Source organism: Schistocerca piceifrons, chromosome 5 (genome assembly GCF_021461385.2).
Source record: "Schistocerca piceifrons isolate TAMUIC-IGC-003096 chromosome 5, iqSchPice1.1, whole genome shotgun sequence".
Taxonomy (NCBI): Eukaryota; Metazoa; Arthropoda; class Insecta; order Orthoptera; family Acrididae; genus Schistocerca; species Schistocerca piceifrons.
In genome coordinates, this window is record NC_060142.1 from 472,500,888 (window position 1) to 472,525,063 (window position 24,176).

The following is a 24,176-nucleotide window of genomic DNA, read 5'->3' on the forward strand; positions in this document are numbered from 1 at the left end:
TAAATTCTATCCTTTAATATATAGAGAGGAGGATAAAAAATGTATGACACAAACACCAACTCTAAAGACAACTTCCATATGTTTTTAATTAGACAATGCAAAATACCATAAAACAGTATCTCAAAAAAAGATAATTTTCAAAGTCTTTAACTGTATCAACAAACCTATGTGTCACCCTGAATTCAGTGCCAAGCTGGAAGGCAAATTGTTACTAAATCTGTGTTATGACTCTTGTAAATGACTTGGCTTAAGTGTGAAATAACTTTTACACAAGATGTTTATCACACTAACCATATACAGAATATAAGCAGTTCACATAACTTCTTGGTAATTCATACTGTTGTGCCTATGGCTACTCCATTTCTCGTAGAACTAGAATGACGTGTGGGGCTTGCGTTATTTAACAGTTGTCAGATCACTGGTTAACGTTAAGATAATTTTTGGGTGGTATATGTATTTTAGCAGTCTAACCTTTAGTATCATTGCAGGCATGTTCAACTAGTTTATTTACAAATGCTGCTGAGCTCCCCAGCACACCAAATACCTTGATAGAAAGGAAGAGAGATATTACAAAATTCCTTGTCAAGGATATTAAACCGAATTTAAACAAACAATAATTAAAAATCTACACACAAATTGGTAAACAACAACAACAACAACAACCACCACCACCACCACCACCACCACCACCACCACCACCACCACCACCACCACAACTGCCAGCAAATACTAATGGCTGCCTCAGCTCTCTGCTTTTTTGACGACGCTGTTTACATTAGATGTAACAAAGTGAAAAAGTGTTACCCTACAAATGACATTCTATTTGACCACCACAGTAACTGGATTGTGGCATATTTTCAATTGTGATTAAAAAGAAAAATCAGCTGTTCAGTCACCTTTGAATAATCTACTTTGCGATTACTTCAGCAGATCTACAAATCAACACTACTTCACTGTTCACATGTTGACAAACACAGTCATATTCATTTAAAATGAATTTGTATTTTCTTTCGACAACATAAATGACGAAATCCACAAACAGGATAAAAGAACTATTTGCCTAGTATAGCAGAAATGAATTTTTCAGGAAATCAAACAATGGAAAAATCTTTGATAAAATAACAACAATATAAAAAGTATAGATGTCTATTAACAACATACAGGTGTTGAGTGACAGACAGTGACATTGAAAAAAGACCACTAGATATCATCCAGCAATCTTAAGTCCTTCATCACATGTAGACAGACAGGCAGGCAGACAGACAGACAGACACACAAATTCACAACTAGCATACATGAGGCTACTGCCATCTTCGGACCCTAATGTGGTAGCCCCTGGACATGACAATGGTCATTTTTGTATGAGCTGTGAATGTATATTTGTGTTTTATTCTGCGTACATCTGATGAAGGACTAAGTCTGATAGCTTAGTAATATCAGACATTTCCTTGTTCAACATGCCTACCTGTTACTCAACACTTCCTCTGAAGTGGTGAGGAGATATAGATATCTTTTTCATATTTTTGAGAAACCAGGAAATATTACTTGACAACTGAGGATGCATCACAAAGTTAAACTGAAAAGAGCTTTACAGACATTGATGATTAAGAATTTGGCTGTACATTTTTATGAAGAGAATGGCTTTTATAGCACCTCAGACAAACAAAACTGACAGTACTGTACAAGCCAAATGATATAGAGAAGGCTGCACGATATCAACAGGAAACTGTATACAAAAACAATGGAAATGTGTGCAAAAAAGTTAATATTGTAATGAACCAAGAACTTTGACTGGGCAGGACAAACTGGATAAAGCTTGCTGCAGTGACTAATTGGTAGATATTATTATGATGAATAGAGAGTAGTAGACTTCTGCACCAACATTTGACAATTTCTCAATGTTGCTTTTTTATCATATAATAAAACCATGTCGTGTAATGAGAACAAATTTTTATATGCATCACTGCATATTAGCATAAGAAAGAATTATGGAATCTAATTAAAAAACTAGTTTTTCTGATGAAAAAGCAATGAGCACAAGAGAAAAAAAGGATAGTGCGCTAAAACATTAATGCAAATGGGAAAGCATAAAGTTAGGTTTTAGCATATTTATATTTGTGTTGTACGTTTACCTCATTGTAGACAGAGAATTTAGAAATCAGATGTTTAGCAGTGCCGAGAACTTCAAAATTATAATGCTCATAGGGAGCAATAATTCAAGTGAAATGTATATACATGATATGAAACAACTAATCCATTCCAATACACTACACTCATGACTTGACTTGGTACTTTTCATGAATGTTGCTGGGAGCAGAGGTATCAACAGAAGTCGTAATGTACTGACTCATTTTCACTCTATGCTGACTTACGTTAGCAGACAGTACCCTTTGCAGTAACATTTTATAGTAGTGTCTCCAGTGGCGACTGCTGTGTAAGAGCACATGAACACCTTAACTTTTGATACTTGTAGATTTATTGGTTATTTTTCTTTGGATGGTGTTAAACATAATGCAGGTGCGGTAATCTGAAATGCATAGCACTAAATCTATCACAATGTGCTGCATACTGCTCCTCTAGACCTGGTGAAACTTGGCATCAGGGTCTCCAGCACACCTTCATTTGTGCATGTTTTAATGAAGTTCTGCACATGTCCAAATACATACAGATTTGATAAACAATGTGCATGGTTCACTGCTAACTCTTACCACTCAACTAAAAGTTTGTGTCAATACCACCTGGTCGTAGCACATCGCAGCAGACTTTTGTCTACATTCGCTTGGCAGATACCGTTAGGTGGTAGCACACTCCACAGGTACGCAAATTCACTCACTATATAGTAAAATTACATCAGACATCAGTATACATTATAATTATACTGACAGAAAAACCTATTTTGTCAGATTCTAAATGAGAGATAGCACAGTAAGTTCTGGACTTTATCACAGAGTAATTCATTTGAGGCACTGAGCATTTATTCATGCTTCTGACATGTGCTGATCTTATGGTAGGTCAGGTTTATCTGTACTGCAGTTATTGTAGGTCCACATTGTACATATATCTGAACATCCACATGAAAAGCTGCCTCACCAGTTTCTCTGATATTCACTTAAATGTGGAGGGTCAAAGATGATGTGCTTTTGGCACTTATGGCTCTCAGTGCCTCATTTGTATCCTAGTCACGTGACCTTGTTGGCAGATAGCACTACTAGAATTTAATCATTTCCACAAAAAAAGTTTGTGTTTGGAGTTGGTTGTCTACTTTGCAGAGCAATGAAAGCTTAAACATTATTTCCATTATTTTGTTCTTGGCATAAGAGCACTCAATTGTGTACAAAACAACAAAATTCCACAAAACAATTCTTCCTTTTTTCAGGCATGTTATGCATATTGTTATTATTATTATTATTATTATTATTATTATTATTATTGACCGTGGCCGAAATTGTATGTCGATAAGCATAACTGTTAAACATCAGTTACTATTAATTTTGCACTCTCTTATTTATCTGATTTAAAAAATTTGTGAACAACCAGAACATATATCTACAGGTGCCACGGAGTATCTCTTTTTTATGCAGCAAAAATGTTCAATTTTGACTACATAAAATACTTTAAATGACTGTTACCTCTGCTTCCATAGAAGCACTGATGAATTTTTGTTTTAAATGCTGCCTTCCTTGAAAGAGTAAGTGTTTCTGGGAGGCAGGGATTACTTTCAGCAACAGTGGCGTGCCCAGTTATGTTGTGCTTACAGTAAAATCCAATAAACAGAGAAGATTGCTTCATACCTTTGGGCTTGAACCACTAGCATGCTATTTATAGCTATAGATAAGGTAAGGTATTAGCATACAAGAATGTGTTCATAAATAATGTGTAACTGATACGAGGAACAAAACTAAAAACACAATGCAATACATAATTTGGAAGTTTTTGATACCAATGAAGACGGACCAGAACTAAGTTGTCAGTATGAATTTTCTACCAAAATGAGCATACCATCTCGCAATTATTTCAGAATAAAATATAAAAACGCAATGTTTTGGTAGAATGGTAGTATCATAAGAAAGAGATGGGGTATTAAGAAAATAAATACAAAAATATTGACACACATGGTTAAGAATGGGGGCCCAAATGAAGGAGTCCAGCAATAATAGTGAAAAACAGATTCGTCAAATATAAGCTGCCAAATAGTATAAAGAAGTCTGTTCTCAGCGTCGTCCCTGGAACAACAGATTTCCCTTAAATGAATGAAATTTTTAAAACTAACTGCATCCATTTCAACCACATGGCAGAATTTTTTCGTGGTAAATCTACCCTCAGCCCAATTGGTTTGAACACAATGGTGGTTTACTAGGAACAGACCTACTGGACTAATTCTTACTTAACACCCTATATTTTCTAGAATAAAAGTTATCAATACAGAAGAACAAGCCACTGGTATGTACAAAAATAACAGAAAAATAGCAAGAAAAACTAATATTTTTCACACCTTCAAGCAACTACTGCAAAAAAATTATTCATTTCGGTGGCAGAGATTGGTTTGATAAAAAATGTTTCACAACAGTTTTAAGCCAAATGTTTATGCTTTTGGGCACACATTCTTGGGGAGTATGGAAATGGTAAAAATAACAGATAAATTCAAAGAATGTTGCCTGTAACAAAGCGCCTTACCAGTGGCACATCATCCTCTGTATCTTCTTCACTTTTCACGGAGTAATAGCTATTATCCTCAATTTTAATATTATCTAATTCTGTCTTGATATAAGTGTTGCTATGGTCCATATTACTCATTGAAGTCTCTTCAAGCAGGCTGTTTTCATTAGTAATACCATCACCATCACCACCACTAGCTTCACCATCTTCAAATTCGGGTTCCTCTTTAAAATCTTCAACAGGCTGATATTCTGGGACCGATTGATAGCCATCAGTCATTTCAGCTGACTCTTCAGGAACCTCATCCTTAATTTTTACCTCAATTTGTTGTTCTATCCTTTCAACTTTTTCTTTCTTTTCTTTGTGGTGCTCACCTTCCTTACTTTTAACTGCAAGAAACAATAATAAGAGTACTTAAAAACATCATTTTGTCTTGTTCACATGGTTAAATTTGGAGATAAAAATTCAAAATGAAAGATCAAAAATCTAGTTAGCTGGAGAACTGAATATCATGAAATTTTTAACAGTAAAAAACATTTCATCAATTACGAAAACCTCAAAATAAAGGAGCCTCCTATATAAAGATAAAGAAAGAATATATTTAATGTAAGAGTAAATGGAATGGGTTTCCACTGCTCAAATACATGGGATTCAAATAATGACAAACTTCAACATAATTAATTATATTTTGGCACTGATCACTAAAACCTACTGAACAGAGTCTGTCTATTCTTCCTTGAGTGCAGTAAACTGTGAGAAAAAAGAGCGTATGACCTTTCATGACAAAAAATTTTAACCACTGCCCATTTTTATTGCTTTTTTCACATCTCTCTCTTCATCACAATATGCCCAGTGCTCCATTATGAATTACACCACTTATTCTGTAATTCACTTGTAACACCTTTATGATCAACCAATGGAAAATTGAGAGTGCAATAATGAAAATGTTCACTTTTCACTGTTAAAGGCATAGCTGAACATGTGAGCTTTTGGCCACAAGGCCTTCTAAAGTACACACACACACACACACACACACACACACACACACACACACCACTGTCTCTGGCCACAGACAAATTGCGCTATCTCAACTGAAGAAAGAGAGGTGCTGTGGCAGGAGGGGATGGGGAGACCTGTCAAGACATATTCAACGAGCCATCTACAATGAGATGACAAAAGTCATGGGATGGCAATATACTCATACACAGATGGTACTAGCATCGTGCACACAAGGGGTAAAAGGGCAGTGCATTGGCGGAGCTGTCATTTGTGATTCATATGAAAAGGTTTCCGATTATGGGCACACGACAGGAATTAACAGACTCTGAATGCAGAGTAGTATTTGGAGTTAGACACATGGGACATTCAGTTTTAGAAAGCAGGGAATTCAATATTCCAAGAGAATGCTGAGAATACTAAATTTCAGGCATCACCTCTCACCATGTAAAACACAATGGTCAACAACTGAGAGCAGCAGTGTTTGAGTAGAGTGAGCAGTGCTAACAGAGAAGCAACACAGTGTGAAATACCCACAGAGATAAGTGTGGGATGATGAACATATCCATTAGGACAAGGTGGTGAAATCTAGCATTAATGGGCTATGGCAGCAGTCAACTGATGTGCATGCTTTTGCCAACAGCACGACATTGTTCGCAGCGCCCCTCCTGGGCTCATGACCATATCATCTGGACCCTAGGCGACTGGAAAACCATGACCTGGTCAGATGAGTCCAGATTTCTGTTGGTAAGAGCTGACTGAAGTGTTTGAGTGTGGCACAGACCCCACAAACCCACTAATCCATGCTGTCAACTACGCAATGGGCAAACCGGTAGTGGCTCCATTATGGTGTGGGCTGTGTTTATGTGGAATGGACTGGGTCCACTGATCCAACTGAACTGATCACTGACTGGAAAAGGTTATGTTCAGCTACAAGGAGACCATTTGCAGCCATTCATGGACTTCATGTTACCAAACAACGAAGGAATCTTTATGGATGACAATGCTCCATGTCACTGGGCCACAATCGTTCACGAATGGTTTGAAGAACTGGACAATTCAACCAAATGAATTGGTCACCCTGATACCCGTCATGAAACTCGTTGAAAATTTAAGGGACATAATCGAGATGTCAGTTTGTGCACAAAATTCTGCACCGGCAACACTTTCACAATTATAGATAGCTATAGAGGCAGCATGGCTCAATATTTCTGCAGAAGACTTCGAACAACTTGTTGAATCCATGCCAAACCGAGTTGCTGCACTATACTGGGCAAAAGGATGTCTGACATGATATTAGGATCCATCCCACAACTTTCGTCACCTCAGTGTAGATATTTTCTACGGATGTACATAAATCAAGGAAAACCTGATTACAATGGCCATCTGTATTGGAACAAGCACACTCCTATAAATAGTAGTGACCGGATAGTGATCATTTCGCACTGCATTTGACAGTCAACCTATTAACAGGGGCTAGAAAATTTCCCTTTTTGCGATAAATACAACATAGATGTGAATTCTGCCTCAAAATATGGAAATGCAAAATTATCTAATATACATTATTTTAGAATGAATTGTACCCAAATGAACTATTTTACCAGACATAGTTTGATATAGCTTTATTTTCTGCGCATAAAATATAAAAAATGCAACCAATTTTCAGTTACTGGTATCGTACAACATCTGGCAAAACCCAATTTGGAAATATAATGTGCATAAGAACCTGCTTGCAAAATAAAAAAATGCACAAACACAATGATTATCAATGTGCTTGATGATCTGGTGGCACGGCAGCTGTGGATGACTGAAAGGTTTATTTAAGATATACGCGGTAATGCTATTAGACAACAAACAAAACAAAAGATGCACACAAATACTCTTTATTGCTTTTCAAAATAGTCGCCACCCGCTGCAACATGCTTCTGACAATGTTCGTGCAGCTTCTGGAAACTATCAGCAAAGGCCTTCTGTGGAATCGATCGCAGAATGGTTGTCACACGATCTTTGACGGCATTCATGTTCGCACAACATTCGTCTTTCATGGCCGCCTTCAAGCGGGGAAACAGGAAGAAGTCCGCAGAAGGCAGATCAGGGAAGTATGGAGGGTGTTCGAGAACAGTCACCATCTTCTGCATCAGGAATTGGCACACACGGATCGCACAGTGTACAGGGGCATTGTCATGAAGCAACATTCATTTTCTAGTTCTGTGCAACTCCAGCCGAACCTGCCGGAAATGCTGTAGTGATAAAGTTCAAAACACACACAAAATGCAGCGTTAATGGTTTGACCTTCAGGAACAAATTCCTTGTGGATGATGCCGTTGTTGTTAAAGAAGGCAATCAACAGTGTTTTACCACAAAAAGGTGGTATTTTTGTTTACTCCATCTCCACCACGAGAAAACACATGTGCTCCATCAAACGAAAACAGGGCACAGAGTAACATCACTACTATGTGTCTAAGTCCAAGAAGCATGCCATTTGTGTTTTCTTTTGGTCATGCTGACGTGAATTTATGAGGTAATAGTGAGTTATGTAGCGCAACTTAATATACCAACACAAAGAGCCCAAAGCTTACACCATGAAAAACAACTTTAATGCCATCAACAACCGAACTCACCAGACACCAAATTCCTTATGAATGACATATCAGTATCATATAACACAGAAAACACAAAAACACTGGAGACCCAGTGCCCAGAGACAGTGGCCGTGTGTGTGTGTGTGTGTGTGTGTGTGTGTGTGTGTGTGTGTGTGTGTGTTTTCAGTTTTGGAAGAATGACTTTTTTTGCCCCAAAGCTTAAATGATTAGTAGTGTTTTTCATTGTACCTGTCTAGGGCCCAACGCCTTCTCTACATGGTTAGTAGCAATCTACCCTTTTCATACTATTGTTATTTCATGCTGAACTTTCCATTGTCAAGTCATGTGAATGTGATACTTTCATGACAGTAAATTAAAAAAAAAACATACTATTCAATAGATAATTACAATTATTTGTGATGTTAAACATAGTCATAATGTTAAACACGTGCAAGATATATACTTTGCCCCACTTTCTCTGTACAGTGCACTGAATACTTAAGATAAAAGTCCTTCTGCACTGGAAGAGGACGGAAAAACTAATTCTTCAACATTCAAAAACTTTGAGCCATCCTCCCAAAATGATTCCATGAAATGAGGAATAGGAAACATCCTTCTGCCAAAAATTTATTGTTTGAGAAGGCACCTGAAAAGACGCTGTAGGTTGAGGTTGACGACCTGGCACGTAACACTTGTGACCAGATCAGTTCAAAAAAGTCACATTTAACTGAAGGGAATGTGTCTGTGAAATGCCACATGAAGAATACTTTGGTATTACTGACGCAGGCATATGAATCCAGTAACATTTCCAGTTTTGATGAAATTAGGGCATTTCATAACTTCAATCCCCATAAATGTACTCTTTTCAAGGACAGAAACTATGTAATGGAACAGAGAGCAAGAAAAACATTACATATGAGTGTTGTGTGACAATACTGATGAAAATGAAAAGCCGTTTCCATTAAAGACTGTAACCAGGCATTTTGGAAACATAAAAACTGTGTCACAGAGTTAAACAGCAATGCCTGGATTGTCGTAGACATTTTTGGAATATTAGGATAATTCCATGTCAACTAAGCTACGCTTCCCTTCTCAACCATCATGAATTTTGTTGAACATTTACACATGTCCTCATGAATATTAGTGAAGTTTAATGTTCGTCAAACCAATTCTGGCTGAGTAACAGCCACTTTTTTGACTCCACGTGTGAATTCACACATAGCGAGCGTGAATTTCTGGCAAATTTGAGTTGTCATCTCTCGAGCAATATTTTGTCGAAAGAAACTAAACATCTTGAAAAACTTTATGCATTTTGTTACAAATAATAATGAAATGAATTTTACAAGCCATATTCAGCCAGAAAATCGTAGGCAAAATTGTCCAAAAATTCAAAGTTTGGCTTTTAATAACTCAGCGACTGAAGGTATGATGAATGTGAAACTTGGTATCTCGTAACCTAACAATGTAAGGTTCTCAAATATACAGTTTCATTTACGTATCATTTTTCCAATGCTGAATAAATTAAGTGAAAAGTTGAAGATTTTGTAAGGAGGTCAGAATGTAATGTTTTGGACCTGATTTTGCAAAAAACTGTGTTCTATAAAACTTATTTCATTATCCAATGTGGGCTATCAATGCTAGATAATTTGAATCAAAGTTGGGCGTAGGAAATGCGATGCGAAAAAAATGTAAACTTTGGATTCTTATATCTCAGAGTACACACATGTTGAACATGAAAATTACTACACAATAGATCACTAGCACAAATATGTGGAATACAACATTTCATTCATCTACTACTTTCCAATGGTCTACAAATTCGGCAAAAAGATGACGACTTCTGTGAAATGGTGAAAATAGGACTCATTTGACACTTCTTTTACCAACACAGTTTTTATTAAAGCTACAAAACTAGTCTCATTCTAGACAACATGTTTTAAGGAACCCCCTCCCCTGATTCATGGGTTTAATTTCAAATATGTGATAACAATGCTACAAAAATTTGGGGCAAAGTAACTGGAAAAATCGCACTATGAATAAAGTCTTAACTTCAGTTTTTGATATTTTGTTGATTAACGGCTTGATAAATATGAAGCTGTGGACAACAACTTGTGAACATAAAGTTCTCCAATATAAAATTTCATTCATGTACTACTATCCACATTTATACAAAACCAATTCAAACTTAATTTTTGTAAAAATTACAAAAATAGATAACATTCAACTTGCTTCCAGAAAATTTGTTTTCCATACCTGTTTTCAAACTAATCACAGTCAGAAAGAGCATGTTTTCAAGCAGCTGGAAAATGATGTTCGATTTTTCAATGTATGGAAACAATACCTGAAAATGACCGACAAATTCGAGAGTTGTATGTCGTTTTTATTTTTAAGTTGATAAGTAACAGCTCACTATATAGCGCTGGTCCATGGTGAGGTTTTCACTACCATTTCAGGAATATGAATCAGCAAACTCATCACCATAGGGGTCATGACCAATAGCTGTGCAGTACCAGCCACGGGTGTGTTTCTTCATCCACATTCCCAAGCCTGTAATCTGCTTTCTTAATTTAGGTTCCAAAGCCTTATGGTACCTGCCTATTTACAAAGCCATTTGCTGAGTACCTGAAATCCTCTGTTCATTGTTTGAAGACTACTGATTATTTACTTCAGCCGTTTCCATGGTAGACAGCATGTGAGATATGATCACGGCATTATCTCTAAACAATGTCATCATGGTCCAATGCAATACAGTGAGATATCACTCGTCAATAATACACAGCAGAACATGGTCAACAGGTTGTTGAAATGTAGCCTGTTATTTTGGTTCATTCCCTCAAATTTGTCCATTATTTTCTAAAAGCAAGTTGAATGTGACTTATTTTAATTTTTAGAAAAATTAAGTTTGAACTGATCTTTTAGAAATTTGGAAAGAAGTATGTGAATGATATTTTATACTGGGTAGCCTTACATTGCAAAGCTGTTGAGTCTAAAGTTTCATGTTTATGATTACTTTAATCAGTAAGCTATAAGAAGCCAAAGATAAAACTTTATTCACAGCATGGTTTTTCTGGCTACTTTGCCTCAATTTACGGAGCATTATTAGGCCTGGATGAAAAATAATCCCACTGTTTGGGGGCAGGGGAGGGGGGGGGGGGGGGGGCTTAAAAGACACTGGTTAGAAGGACATTAGTTTTGACACTTTAATAGAAAATTGTATTTATAAATGAAGTGTGGAATGTATCCCATTTTAACCATTTCATAAATATCATCATCTTGTTGATGAATTTGTAGATCATTAGACAAAAGTAACTAAATGAAATTTTGTATCCCAAATCCTCCTGCTTCTGACCTATTGGATGTTAAGTTTCATGATCAGCACGTGTTTACTCTATGAGATGTAAAAATTCAAAGTTTATATTTCTTCTGTGCCACAATTTGTGTGTCCATGGTTCAAATTATCTGGCATTGATAGCTCACATTAAGCAAAAATTTTTTTTGTCTTTTTTTTGTTAAAACAATGGTCTTTTAACGAGTCCAGTTTGGAAAGAGTAATAGAACATAGTTCCTTTGCAAAATCAGGTCTAAAAGACCACATTTTTCACCTACTTACCAAATCTACTTTCCATTTAATTTATTCCGTACTGGAAAGTGGTACAAAAACAAAACTTTATATCTGACAACCTTGTGTTGTTGGATTACATACCAAGTTTCATGTTCATCATACCTTTAGTCCCTGAGATATATATGAAGCCAAACTTTGAAATTTTTTGGGCAATTTTGCCTACAATTTTCTGGCTTAATATGACTTGTTAAATTCTTTTCATTATTGTTCTCATGAAAATGCATTCAGTGGTACAAGATGGCCTAATTTCATTTCATCAACAAAATTTTGCCCGAGATAACAGCTCAAATTCACCAGAAATTTACATTCACTCTGCACATGGAGAGAAACAAGCGGCTGTATCTCAGCCAGTATTACTGCGACAAATGTTAAACTTTATCAGTGTTCATGGGAGACGTGTGAATGTTCAATAAAATTTCGGCGAAATCTGTGATGACAAGCAGGAAAAGGTTCTGAAATTAATGGACTGACCTACTATATAGTAGTTTATTGTAAAGTTGAAGCAGAGACAGACACATTGTTCTTATTACTGACAGTTAATCTGCACATCCAAACGCAACATCATTTGTGCTCTTTCCCTTGCAAACTGCCCAAGTCACCTATACTTCTGGACCTCAGCATAATTCACCCCATGAAAGCAAGAGTATGGCTGCTGTGCAGAGATCAATTTCATTCCTCAAAAGAAAGACATAGCTGAAAAATTAACATTTTACAGACCACACACGTAACTGCGTGGAAGGCTTTGACTCAACAGATGGCATTGAACTGTTTCTCTTGAAGACTAAATGTCCAATAAGTTCTGCTGTAACCGTGCATGGACTTGATACTGTTACCAGCTATTTTTACTTATTTCGGTCAGTTTTTGCAGCATTAAGTGAGTACATATACTCTATAGCTCTGAAAAATGATTTGTCCAAAAGCCAGAAAAGTTCTCTTGTTAATATGCTTTCCATGTCTCAGCATGTGTAATACTATTTGAGTTACCTTGACTCCTTAAATTATTTTCATTCTGTCATCAGTTGAGGTTTTCGTAACCACATAAGAAGTGTTGCCTGTTAGCACTCGTATCAGGGTCTTGGTCTGATAGTCATTTAATAATTTTTCTGGTGGTTTACCACACGGGCATAGTCAAAGATTCACCCTCTATTGGCGGTGGACTAAAGTTGAGCCACTTGTGCTGGCAAAACATCAAACAATCCACTAAACAACCAACAGCCGAATACCCTGAGATGGCATCAACAGGCAACAAGTCAATATCTGCTTACCATTATCTTCATCCTTGTGTTATCTTCAAATCAAGATACTGGTAGTGACTTTACATGCAACAAAATAGTTATGTCCCCAGATACGTGTTAGAAGGGATTTCACTGTAAATGAACCCGCCCTCAATGAATCCTCTCATATATATTGTAGATTTTTTAAATACTAATCAAAATTATGTGTCAGTAATAAAAAGTTTTTTGCAACAAATACCTTTGTCCTTTTGGTCCTTTTCTTTACTTCTGTGTTTCTCCTTGTCACTGTGCTTCTTATCAGAGCTAGAGCTAATTTTTTCCTTACTTGAACTACTGTGCCTTTCTTTATCCTTACTAGAGGAGGAACTGTGCTTATCTCTGTCCTTCTCCTTGTCGCGATGAGAAGAACTACTATGCCGATCCTTGTCCTTATCTTTGCTCGAGCTGTTGCTGCTGTGTTTGTCTTTGTCTTTGCTGTGTTATCAAACATATGAAATCAGTATTAAAATAATGCACTATTCGCAAATAATCTATAAGAGATCAGCATACAATATATGTTTTAAGTTGAAAATGAAACTTAAGTTAGTACGTAAACACACTGAAAATCCTGCTTTTCAAAAGGTGGCTTTTCTTGGTATAACTGTCAAAGAAAAAGCAGTCTGCAAGACCACTGTGGTCGGTTTCTACATTTAGTATCCTGAGGGGATGGAATTTGACTTTTAATTTAAAATATCTCATAACAGCATTTCAAAACAGTTTTGTCACAGTCTCAGAGAAACCAATATTGAGAAAATAGAGGCCTTCAGGGTTTCCAATTAAAGTCTGTTAAATACAAGGAGAACAGTCTAGAACATAAATCAAACATACAAATACATACAAGCCCCATTAAAAATACCAACATTTATAATTAGTAATATTTATCTTCTACCTTATCATGTAATAACCCCATAGCTAAAAATGAAATACTATTATATGTTCATAAAAGTATTCATATTGATTATAAAATATGAAAGTTGCCCCAAAATAGTACTTGACACATCAAACATTACCTGGAGTCACAAATAATAAAAAAGAAACCAAAGACTTTGACTTATGGTCATTATATGTAATTAGAAATTTATATTTCTTAGGAAATATGTCCCCCCCCCCCCATGAACAATGGACCTTGTCATTGGTGGGGAGGCTTGCATGCCTCAGCGATACGGGTAGCCGTACCACAGGTGCAAACACAACAGAAGGGTATCTGTTGAGAGGCCAGACGAACATATGGTTCCTGAAGAAGGGCAGCAGCCTTTTCAGTAGTTGCAAAGGCAATAGTCTGGATGATTGACTGATCTGGCCTTGTAACAATAACCAAAACAGCCTTGCTGTGCTGGTACTGTGAGCAGCTAAAAGCAATGGGAAACTACAGCCGTAATTTTTCCCGAGGGCGTGCAGCTTTGTTGTATGGTTAAATGATGATAGCATCCTCTTGGGTAAAATATTCTAGAGATAAAATAGTCCCCCATTCGTATCTCCGAATGGGTACTACTCAGGATGATGATATCAGAAGAAACAAAACTGGAGTTCCATGGATCGAAGAATGAAATGTCAGATCCCTTAATCGGCAGTTAGGTTAGAAAATTTAAAAAGGGAAATGCGTATGTTACAGTTAGATATAGTGAGAATTTGTGAAGTTCAGTGACAAGAGTAACAAGACTTTAGGTCAGGTGAACACATGGTTATAAATACAAAATCAAATAGGGGTAATGCAGAAGTAGGTTTAATAACAAATAAAAAAAAATAGGAGCACGGCTAAGCTACTATGAACAGCATAGTCAATGCAATATCGTAGCCAAGATAGACACGAAGCCCACGCCTAGCACAGTAGTACAAGTTTATATGCCAACTAGCTCTGCAGATGACGAAGAGATTGAAGACATGGATAATGAGATAAAAGAAATCATTCAGATAGTGAGGGGAGACGAAAATTTAATAGTCATGGGGGACTGGAATTCAATAGCAGGAAAAGAAAGAGAAGGAAAAATAGTAGATGAATATGGAAAGGGGTTATGGAATGAAAGAGGAAGCCGCCTGGTAGAATTTTGCTCAGAGTATAACTTAATCATAGCTAACACTTGGTTTAAGAATCATGAAAGGAGGTTGTATATGAGGAAGAGACCTGCAGACATTGGAAGGTTTTAGATAGATTATATAATGGTAAGACAGAGTTAGGAACCAGGTTTGTAAGATATTTCCAGGGGCACTCCGGCCACAATTTATTGGTTATGAACTGTAGACTAAAACTGAAGAAACTGCAAAAAGGTAGGAATTTAAGGAGATGGGAACCGCGTAAACTGAAAGAACCAAAGATTGTAGGGAGTTTCAGAGAGAGCATTTGGGAACGATTGACAAGAACGGGGGAAGGAAACACAGTAGAAGAAGAATGGGTAGCTTTCAGAGATGAAATAGTGAAGGCGGTAGGGGATCAAGTAGATAAAAAGACGTTGGATAGTTGAAATCCTTGGGTAACAGAAGAAAGAGAATTGATGAAAGGAGAAAATATAAAAATGCAGTAAATGAAGCAGGCAAAAAGGGATATAAACGTCTCAAAAATTAGATAGACAGGAAGTCAAAATCACTAATCAGGGATGGCTAGAGGACAAATGTAAAGATGTAGAGGCATATTTCACTATGGGTAAAATAGATACCGCCTACAGGAAAATTAAAGAGACCTTTGGAGAAACAAGAACCACTTGTATGAATACCAAGAGCTCAGATGGAAAACCAGTTCTAAGCCAAGAAGGGAAAGCAGAAAGGTGAAAGGAGTACATAGATGGCCTATACAAGGGTGATGACTTCAACTTTTGTAGCCTGTCTTCCTCAGTTGCGTGTAATATTACGGTATATTGATAATTTTTACTTATGGATCGTCTGACAGCAACTGAAGAAAACACAATTTTAGTGCCATAAACGTTTCGCCTTTATTTTCTGCAAGGCATCATCAGTGGCAGGTTGTGTCGACAATTTATTACATATTACGCTCCTGTTGCATTTTTGGTGTTGTTCTTCTTCTTATGAATGCCAATTTGTGGTTTTTTCCCACATTCCACAGCACTATGAACTGAACGCTTGTTTCAATGCAAATTTGTTAACATCGAGTATAGATTAAAGTGTGAGGAAGTCTTTTCTGAAAATATTTGTATGGAGTGTAGCCATGTATGGAAGTGAAACGTGAACGATAAATAGTTTAGACAAGAAGAAAACAGACGCTTTCAAAATGTGGTGCTGCAGAAGAATGCTGAAGATTAGATGGATAGATCACATAACTAATGAGGAGGTACTGAATAGAATTGGGGAGAAGAGGAATTTGTGGCACAAATTGACTAGACGAATGGATCAGTTGGTAGGACATGTTCTGAGGCATCAAGTGATCACCAGTTTAGTATTGGTGGGAAGCATGGAGGGTAAAAATTGCAGAGGGGGACCAACAGATGAATACACTAAGCAGATTCTGAAGGATGTATGTTGCAGAAGTACTTGGAGGTGATGAAGCTTGCACAAGATACGGTAGCATGGAGAGCTGCATCAAACCAGTCTCTGAACTGAAGACCAAGACCACCACCACCACCACCAACACAACAACAACAAGATATATTTTTGACAGTACATCAGAGAAATTCATTTGGCAAACAGAAGGAGAGAATATATCTTTAGGTGATTTTTCTTTCTAAATCCGGCAACCCGCGAGCAATTTTCCAATTCACAGATAATTTTATTTGTTAAGATTGTTTAAGTGAATGTAACAAGAAAAACAAAACTTGAACTTACAAGTAATTTTTAATTGATATTTAACACACATAATGTGGTAAATGCAAAAATTTCAATATTATAAATGCAGGAGAAACTTATCAACAATTTTTCTGAGTGTGGTATATCCTAAAAGCAAGGTTGCATACACAAGCTAATGTAAATGGTTACAAAATTGCTGGAGCAAGAAGATATGTTTGTAGGCTGTCATTGAGACTTGCAAATGGGTAAAATGTGATTCCCGATGTTCCAGAGCAACAAAAAAAGATTCAATGGGGAAAGACTGACTTCTGATGTACAAGTAATCCAGAAATTATATCCGGCGCAATAACAACGTGCTCAGTGGATTTGTATGGAAAGAGATGAATGCACATGTTTGTATAACCACAGCTCATCGGGTAAAGCTTACTTTGTGTGCCTGTGACTGTTTTAACAATAAATTAGTTCTTATACATTCTGCCTTGATAAAAACAAATATATCCTTTTTTGCCTCACCAATCGGGATTTCAGTGATGTTTCGTCATCTTCAGTGAGTTCCCTTAATTTTTCTACCTACCAGTTAGCGAAAGTAACATGAGAAAACCTATAGTTTGGGAATGTCTGAAAAGCATTAGACTCAGTATCACACCCACACTTAATGTCAAAATTATGATCATATGAGGTACCAAGTGAAATTTGTGACTACAATGAGGACTTTTTGGCAGGGAGGACACAGCGTGTTATTTTGGATGGAGTGTCATTGTCAAATGCAGGTAGAAGTAACTTCAGACGTATCCACGGAAGTGTGTTGGGGCCCTTGCTGTTCAAGTTACACATTAATGACCTTGCAGACAATATTAATTGTAGCAACAGACAATATTAATTGTAACCTCAGACATTTGAAGATGATGCGTTATCTGTAATGTAGTACTGTCTAAAAGAAGCTGCATAAACATTCAGTGAAATGTTAATAATAAGATTTCAAAGTGGTGCAACGATTGGCAACTTGCTTTAATTGTGCAAAAAACATAGTATCCTATGACTATAATGTAAATGAGTCACAGCTGGAATTGGCCAACTCATACAAATACCTGGGTGTAACCTTTGTAGGGATATAAAATGGAATGATCACGTAGGATCAGTTGTGGGTAAAGCAAGTGGTAAACTTCATTTTATTGGTAGAATACTAGGGAAGTGCAATCAGTCTACAAACAAGACTGCCTACAAATCACTCGTATGACCCATTCTAGACTATTGCTCAATTGAGGATGCAACCTGTACCAATTGCAGACGGCCACTGAAAAACAGAAGATTAGAGTTAAAAGCTCCAAAACTCATTGAATACCTAAATTTGGATAGTTAGATGGGGATTTAAACAATTATCCTCATAATTGTGAGTCCGGTGTGCTAACAGTGGCATCATTTCATTTGGCAACAGTCACTGAAGTTGCAGGTTAAAAGCATTTTGCTGGGATATTATGTGGAGAAGTAGTCACATATTATGCTTTTTTGATGGCCAAAAATACATCAATTCGACCTGTGAACTGTTTGTTCTATTAATTTCATAATTTCTACTAATAAAACAAATTAACTGAGTAAAGGAAAACAACTGCACAAAACCACATACGAAACAAACCTTGTTCCAGGCAGTTGCGTAGTAGACTGCTGAGCTAAAAATGCATTACACTACAGTTGCCACCATTTAGGTACACCTTACTGGTCTTGACTCCACATCATAAAATCACGTGCCTAGTGTAGGCCTACAATAAATGCTGCAAAAGTCGCAGCAGGGTCGGTCAGTCGGTCGGTCTCTCTCTGTCCTTAGGCTAAGTGTCAAAAAGGTGTCAATCCTTCTACTAAACTCGCAGTTACAAGAGTTCTTCATTTTTATGAGCAGGTCTGAACATCAGTTAATGGGACTGCCTCCTGCATAACATGCTGGTTAGTTCAAACTTCAGAAACAGCCATTTTTTGGGCTGACATGTGTACAATGTAGTGGGAGGAAGCAAGAGCACCTGTAAAGTAAAATAGTTCTGGGGGGGGGGGGGGGGAGGCTAGAACTGGGGATATGGAGTATTTTGCAAGATGAATGGTGACCTGCAAGTACCCACAAAAAATTTCCACTTCTGACCCTGTTAAAAATCTGCATAATGTTGACTTTTTAAATCATTTTCTTGACAGAAAAACACCTGATGACTCTACATTTTTTTTCCTTTCCCTATGACCTGGGGCCCAGGTATGGGCAGACTTGTGAAGGAGCATAAAACAATTCTAAGTGAAGAAGCATAATGTCAAGTTAAAACATCACGAACATGGCGCAGTATCTGCATCTCTTTGTCAAGAAATGGACAGTGTGCTTTCATTACATGCCAAAATATTATCACCATGTTTGGTAAGGGAAATGAAATTGGCCTTGATCATTTCAAGAAATTACGCAAAAATAGGTGCCTAAACAAGTCACCTTTCTTGATCTGAGCTTTTAAAACAACACTGCTTAAATCTACTTTGAATTAAAAGACATACAATACATTATTGGAATATCTGATACATTTTAACCAGTTGCTACTCACCGTATAGCGGAGATGCTGAGTTACAGAGAGGGGGGGAAAAATAAAAAAACCCTGTCACACAATAAGCTTTCGGCCAACAAGGCCTTTGTCAAAAAGAGAGAGAGAGAGAGAGAGAGAGAGAGAGAGAGAGAGAGAGAGAGAGAGAGAGGAGTTGCAAAATAAAAGATGGCAGGAAGACTAAAGGGCACTTTGTACTAAAATTAAAATTTACCTCCCCAGGCATCATATGGCAGTAAGATAAGAGAGACAGAGTAATCAGGTGTTACGAAAAATACACACGTGTCTTGTTCGAGGGAGTAGGATGTCAGCAGCATAAGAAGGAAAAGACCATGGGAGAATATTTTTACTTTGTCCTACAACTCTTAATTAGACCCGTGGTACTGGGAGAAATTCCTAATTAATTTCTGTTTTCGCAGTTGCTTCAACACTTTTCCTCTCTCCACCCTTTTACCACTTTGATAATCTACTGCAAACCTTTTCTTGTTGTGGGTGCATATTTACACAATAAGAAGACCTTTATTCATATTTTTACAGTATCTGAGAGTGGTTAAAATGTAAAATCAAGCAACTGAGATCCAGGATGGAACGTAGCAATGAAAAGAATAGTTGCTACTCATCATACAGCAGAGATATTGTGTCACAGACAAGCACAACAAAAAGACTGTCACACAATAAGCTTTCGTGGAACAAGGCCTTTGTCAAACACAACCCCCCCCCCCCCCCCACACACACACACAAAAAAAACCACTATCTCTATCAGCTGAAGCAGTGTATGATGGGAGAGGCAGTTGGGTGGATGTAAGGAAGGGGTTGGGGGCAGGGAGGGCGAGGGATAGCAGGGTAAGGGTGGGGGACAAACAAGTGCTGTTGCGGAGCTTGCAGGGATAAGATGGAGAGAGGGCAGGCCAGCTAAGTGCAGTCGGGAGGTTAGACGGAGGGCAGGAAAAATAAAGGGTATTATAAAAGGAGATAAGTTCCCCTAACCCTATTGGTGTCAAACTTTGTTAGGTCATTTTCCTTACTTTCCTGTTCCCGTTGCAGCCCAGCACTACATAAGCCCTCTATCCCACCATGCACCCCGTCTTTATACTTCTCTTCTTTTCCACTAACCCCTCCTGCCCCTGCCCCCCCCCCCATCTAACCTCCTGACTGCACCTAGCTGGCCTACTCTCTCCCCACCTCGTCCCTGCACTTTACCATCCCCCATCCTAACCCTGTTATCCCTCCCCCTCCCCAGCCTCTTTTGTACTCCCACACAATTGCAATCTCCCACTTCCAGACTGCTGTTCATAGTCTGGTTTCAGCTGCTATGGACTGTGGTCATTTGTGTGTGTGTGTGTGTGTGTGTGTGTGTGTGTGTGTGTGTGTGTGTGTGTAAGGGGGTGGGGGAGAAGAGCATGCACGTGTGCAGGGACTTCAGTTGGTGGTGGTGGTGGACAAAATGTGTGTTCTATAGTTAGTCCAGTGCAAATGTGGTATTTAGTAATGTGTCATTTAAATATCAATATCTGGGTGTAATGTTGTAAAGCGATATACCTGGAACAAGCATCTGAGAAAAGCGTGATAGGGAAGGTGAATGGTCAACTTTGGTTTATTGGAAGGATTACAGGAAAGTGTGGATCACCTGTAAAGCAGACGGCATATAGGACAATGGTGTAACCCAACCTTGAGTACTGCTCGGGGGTTTGGGATCTGTGCCACAGCAGACTGAAGAAAGATATTGAAACAATTCAATGGTGGGCTGCTAGAGTTGTTACCAGTAGGTTCGAACAACACGTTAGTGTCAAGGAGATGCTACAGGAACTCACATGAAAATCTCTGGAGGGTAGGCGACCTTCTTTTTCAGAGACATTATTGAGAAAATTTATTTAGAGAATAGCTTCTAAAGCAGACTAATGAAAGATTCTACTGCCGCCAACATACATTGCGCATTAAGGACCACAAAGACAAGAGTCAAGAAAATAGGCCTCATACAGAGGAATATAGATAGTCTTTTTTTCCCTCGCTCTATTTGCAAATGAAACAGGAAAGGAAATGACTAGTACTGGTACAGGGTACCCTCCGCTCTGCACTGTACGGTGGCTTCTGGAGTATCTCTGCACATGTAGAGAAGGAAGTGTGGGGAAGGGAGAAGTGGAAGAGGTGGAAGAGGAGGGAGTGGAGAGAGAGAGAGAGAGAGAGAGAGAGAGAGAGAGAGAGAGAGAGAGAGAGAGATGATTTTCTCCTTATGGCATATTACTTTACCTTCACTAAATATACGTATGCTGTTATTTATACATAATCACTCTTTAACCATCGACAATGAATTTGAGAAAAACTGCTATAATTTAGCTTCCTGCAATATTAGAACACACTGGGCAAAACAATCAACTGTCAAGTAGTTCTGTAATCATTACACAAGAAGATAAATTACCTGGAACTGGAACTTTTATGTTCTTTTTCTGAACTTGAGCTCTTGTGTTCCTTGTCTTTACTTGAAGAACTACTTTTATGTTCTCTGTCCTTATCCTTTCTTTCATCTTTGTGTTTCTTCTCTTTATCCTTGTCTCGCTCTTTTTCCTTCTCTCTCACTTTATCCTTGTCCCTTTCTCTGTCTTTATCCTTATCCTTTTCCCTTTCTTTGTCCTTCTCTCTATCCCTGTCTCTGTCCTTATCTTTGCTACCGCTACTGCTACTGCTATGTTTTTCTTTATCCTGCACAGAAAGAAGACAGTAAAGTAAGAAATAACACAATGAAAATGTGAAACAAATAATTTCTTCCTTCAACACACATCTAATAACATCAGAGTTTAAATGAAACATTTGGATTTAGACTGGGTTTTCATTTATCTTCATGTAAAAAATGCAGACTTATTATTTAATGAATTACTATTTCATGTGGTAATGTGAAAGCCTTACAGCTCGTATACATAATTTTTATCATTAATACAACTAAACAACAAAATCTTTGTATTACTTTAAACATAATAATTTATTGATCATATTTCTTACCATATATTTCATGAAAACAACGGATAAAAGTTAATTTTTCGTTGTCGCTGAGACCGACAGTTTCATTTTAGGCACAGTTTTTGACACCTGATACTCTCATAGCTGGTGCTACAAGCATGCTCATTGATGGATTACAAACATGTTGATACAAAGAAACCTGTGCTCTAAGATTCACGTCGACTGCATTCTTGATTTAATGGATTATTAATTATGGATTAAAACTGGCCTACATCATGAAGTCTCTGAATATTTAAATGACAATGACTTTTTTCCTTTTTTACTCCCTTTTTCCTCTTTACACATACATATAGAAAAACCACTTGACAGCAATATTTGCAGTATGGCAGAAACTAAATTTCCATTTACGTGGTTAAATCTATTCTAGGTTTTAATGAGTTCAATATGTTAAGTACTGGCCAATGCTCAATCCTTTCACGACCTATATATTCTCAATCAAAACACCATATTTTCAACTTTTACAACATTTCTTCGGCCTGATACTGAACTCAATAACATTTCGATTTTGAGATGACAATTCAAATTCGAAAATTTTAACTATAAATGACATTTCACATTTAAAATTCATTCTAAGCTAACCAGCTGTTGCCATACTATTAGTTTTTAACACATTTGCAACGAATTTGGCAGGGATAACAAAGAAAACTGAAGTATTAACAATAGTATGAAATATGACAAGAGTACTTGCAACCTGTAAAATCTTAGTAATTGAACATTATCACAAACCTTTCCACTTGAACTTTTGTCTCTATGCTTCTCCTTGTCTCTGTCTTTGTCTCGATGCTCCTTGTGCTTGTCTTTGTGCCTTTCTTTGTCTCTGTGTTTCTCCTTATGTTCAGACTTGTGTTCCTTTTTGGAATGCTTCTCTTGGTAGCCATTAGAAATGCCATTAACGACAAGCTGTCCCACTAAAAAATTTACATAAAATGTCGTAAACATATGGTACAGGCTCATTCTACATGAAAAGACTGACTCCCAAGAATTTAAAGATCCATGAACTAGCATACTTACCTTCAGGCACATTTCCTGGTGGACTCCGGTTTTCCTTTGCATTTCTTTCCTTTTTGAAAAAAAATGGGAGGTTTATTAAAATGATAGGCCACAGCTGTTTTATGCAACAAATTTCTTAATTACACAGCAAAAACAGTTATGAAAAGTGACACTATATATCACTACGTGGGACTTAGTCTCCGTACGCCATTTTGCGGACTTAGAAAATTTCTACTCAATTGCTGGCCCTCGGTATAAATATACATACTCATGCACAGAAGTCTCTAATTTATGAAAGTAGAAACTTAAGTGTTGTAGATTTATTAAAGGAAACAGTACTTACAGACTCTAAAGAAAGTTCATCGCCAGGTACTTCAAGGTTCATTTTACAAATATGCTAGCCTACTGCTCCGCTGTGCTGTCCGCAGTTGGGAGACCTGTGAACGACCAGACGCCGAACACCGTTCGGAATCAAAGTCCCGAAATTCCGGTGTGCGCATGCGCTAGCTTGTAGCGGCAATGCCCTTCTTCGTGACGAAATGTTCGACGAGAGAAGGAGATTCGTGAGGATTAGTGCGATAGATGGGTGTAATATTTTTGTGGCTATGAGCGACTAAAAGTTGACGAAAGACTCCTTGAGAAATCATGTCACATTTGGTATTGAACTGTTTTTGTAATTACTCTGCCTTTAGAAGCAATGAGCGTGTTTCCTAGAAATGGTTCCCTAACAAGAAAAATTACGTTTGTG

At 37.5% G+C, this 24,176-nt stretch overlaps 1 protein-coding gene across 2 annotated transcripts in view; it reads right to left on the bottom strand.

The window, feature by feature from the left end:
• Window positions 1-23,927, bottom strand: part of LOC124798881 (DNA topoisomerase I, mitochondrial) — a 43,427-nt gene extending 19,500 nt beyond the window's left edge. The window contains exons 1-6 of one of the 2 annotated variants that reach the window (XM_047262413.1): window positions 23,772-23,927; window positions 23,450-23,498; window positions 23,165-23,346; window positions 21,843-22,123; window positions 13,330-13,565; window positions 4,675-5,045 (exon numbers count right to left, since the gene is read on the bottom strand). In XM_047262413.1, coding sequence (XP_047118369.1) covers window positions 4,675-5,045; window positions 13,330-13,565; window positions 21,843-22,123; window positions 23,165-23,346; window positions 23,450-23,498; window positions 23,772-23,813 — 1,161 coding nt within the window. In that variant the 5' untranslated portion in view covers window positions 23,814-23,927. The remainder of the gene's footprint in view (window positions 1-4,674; window positions 5,046-13,329; window positions 13,566-21,842; window positions 22,124-23,164; window positions 23,347-23,449; window positions 23,499-23,771) is intronic. The other variant, XM_047262414.1, reaches the window with a different exon arrangement.
• Window positions 23,928-24,176: the final 249 nt, after the last annotated feature.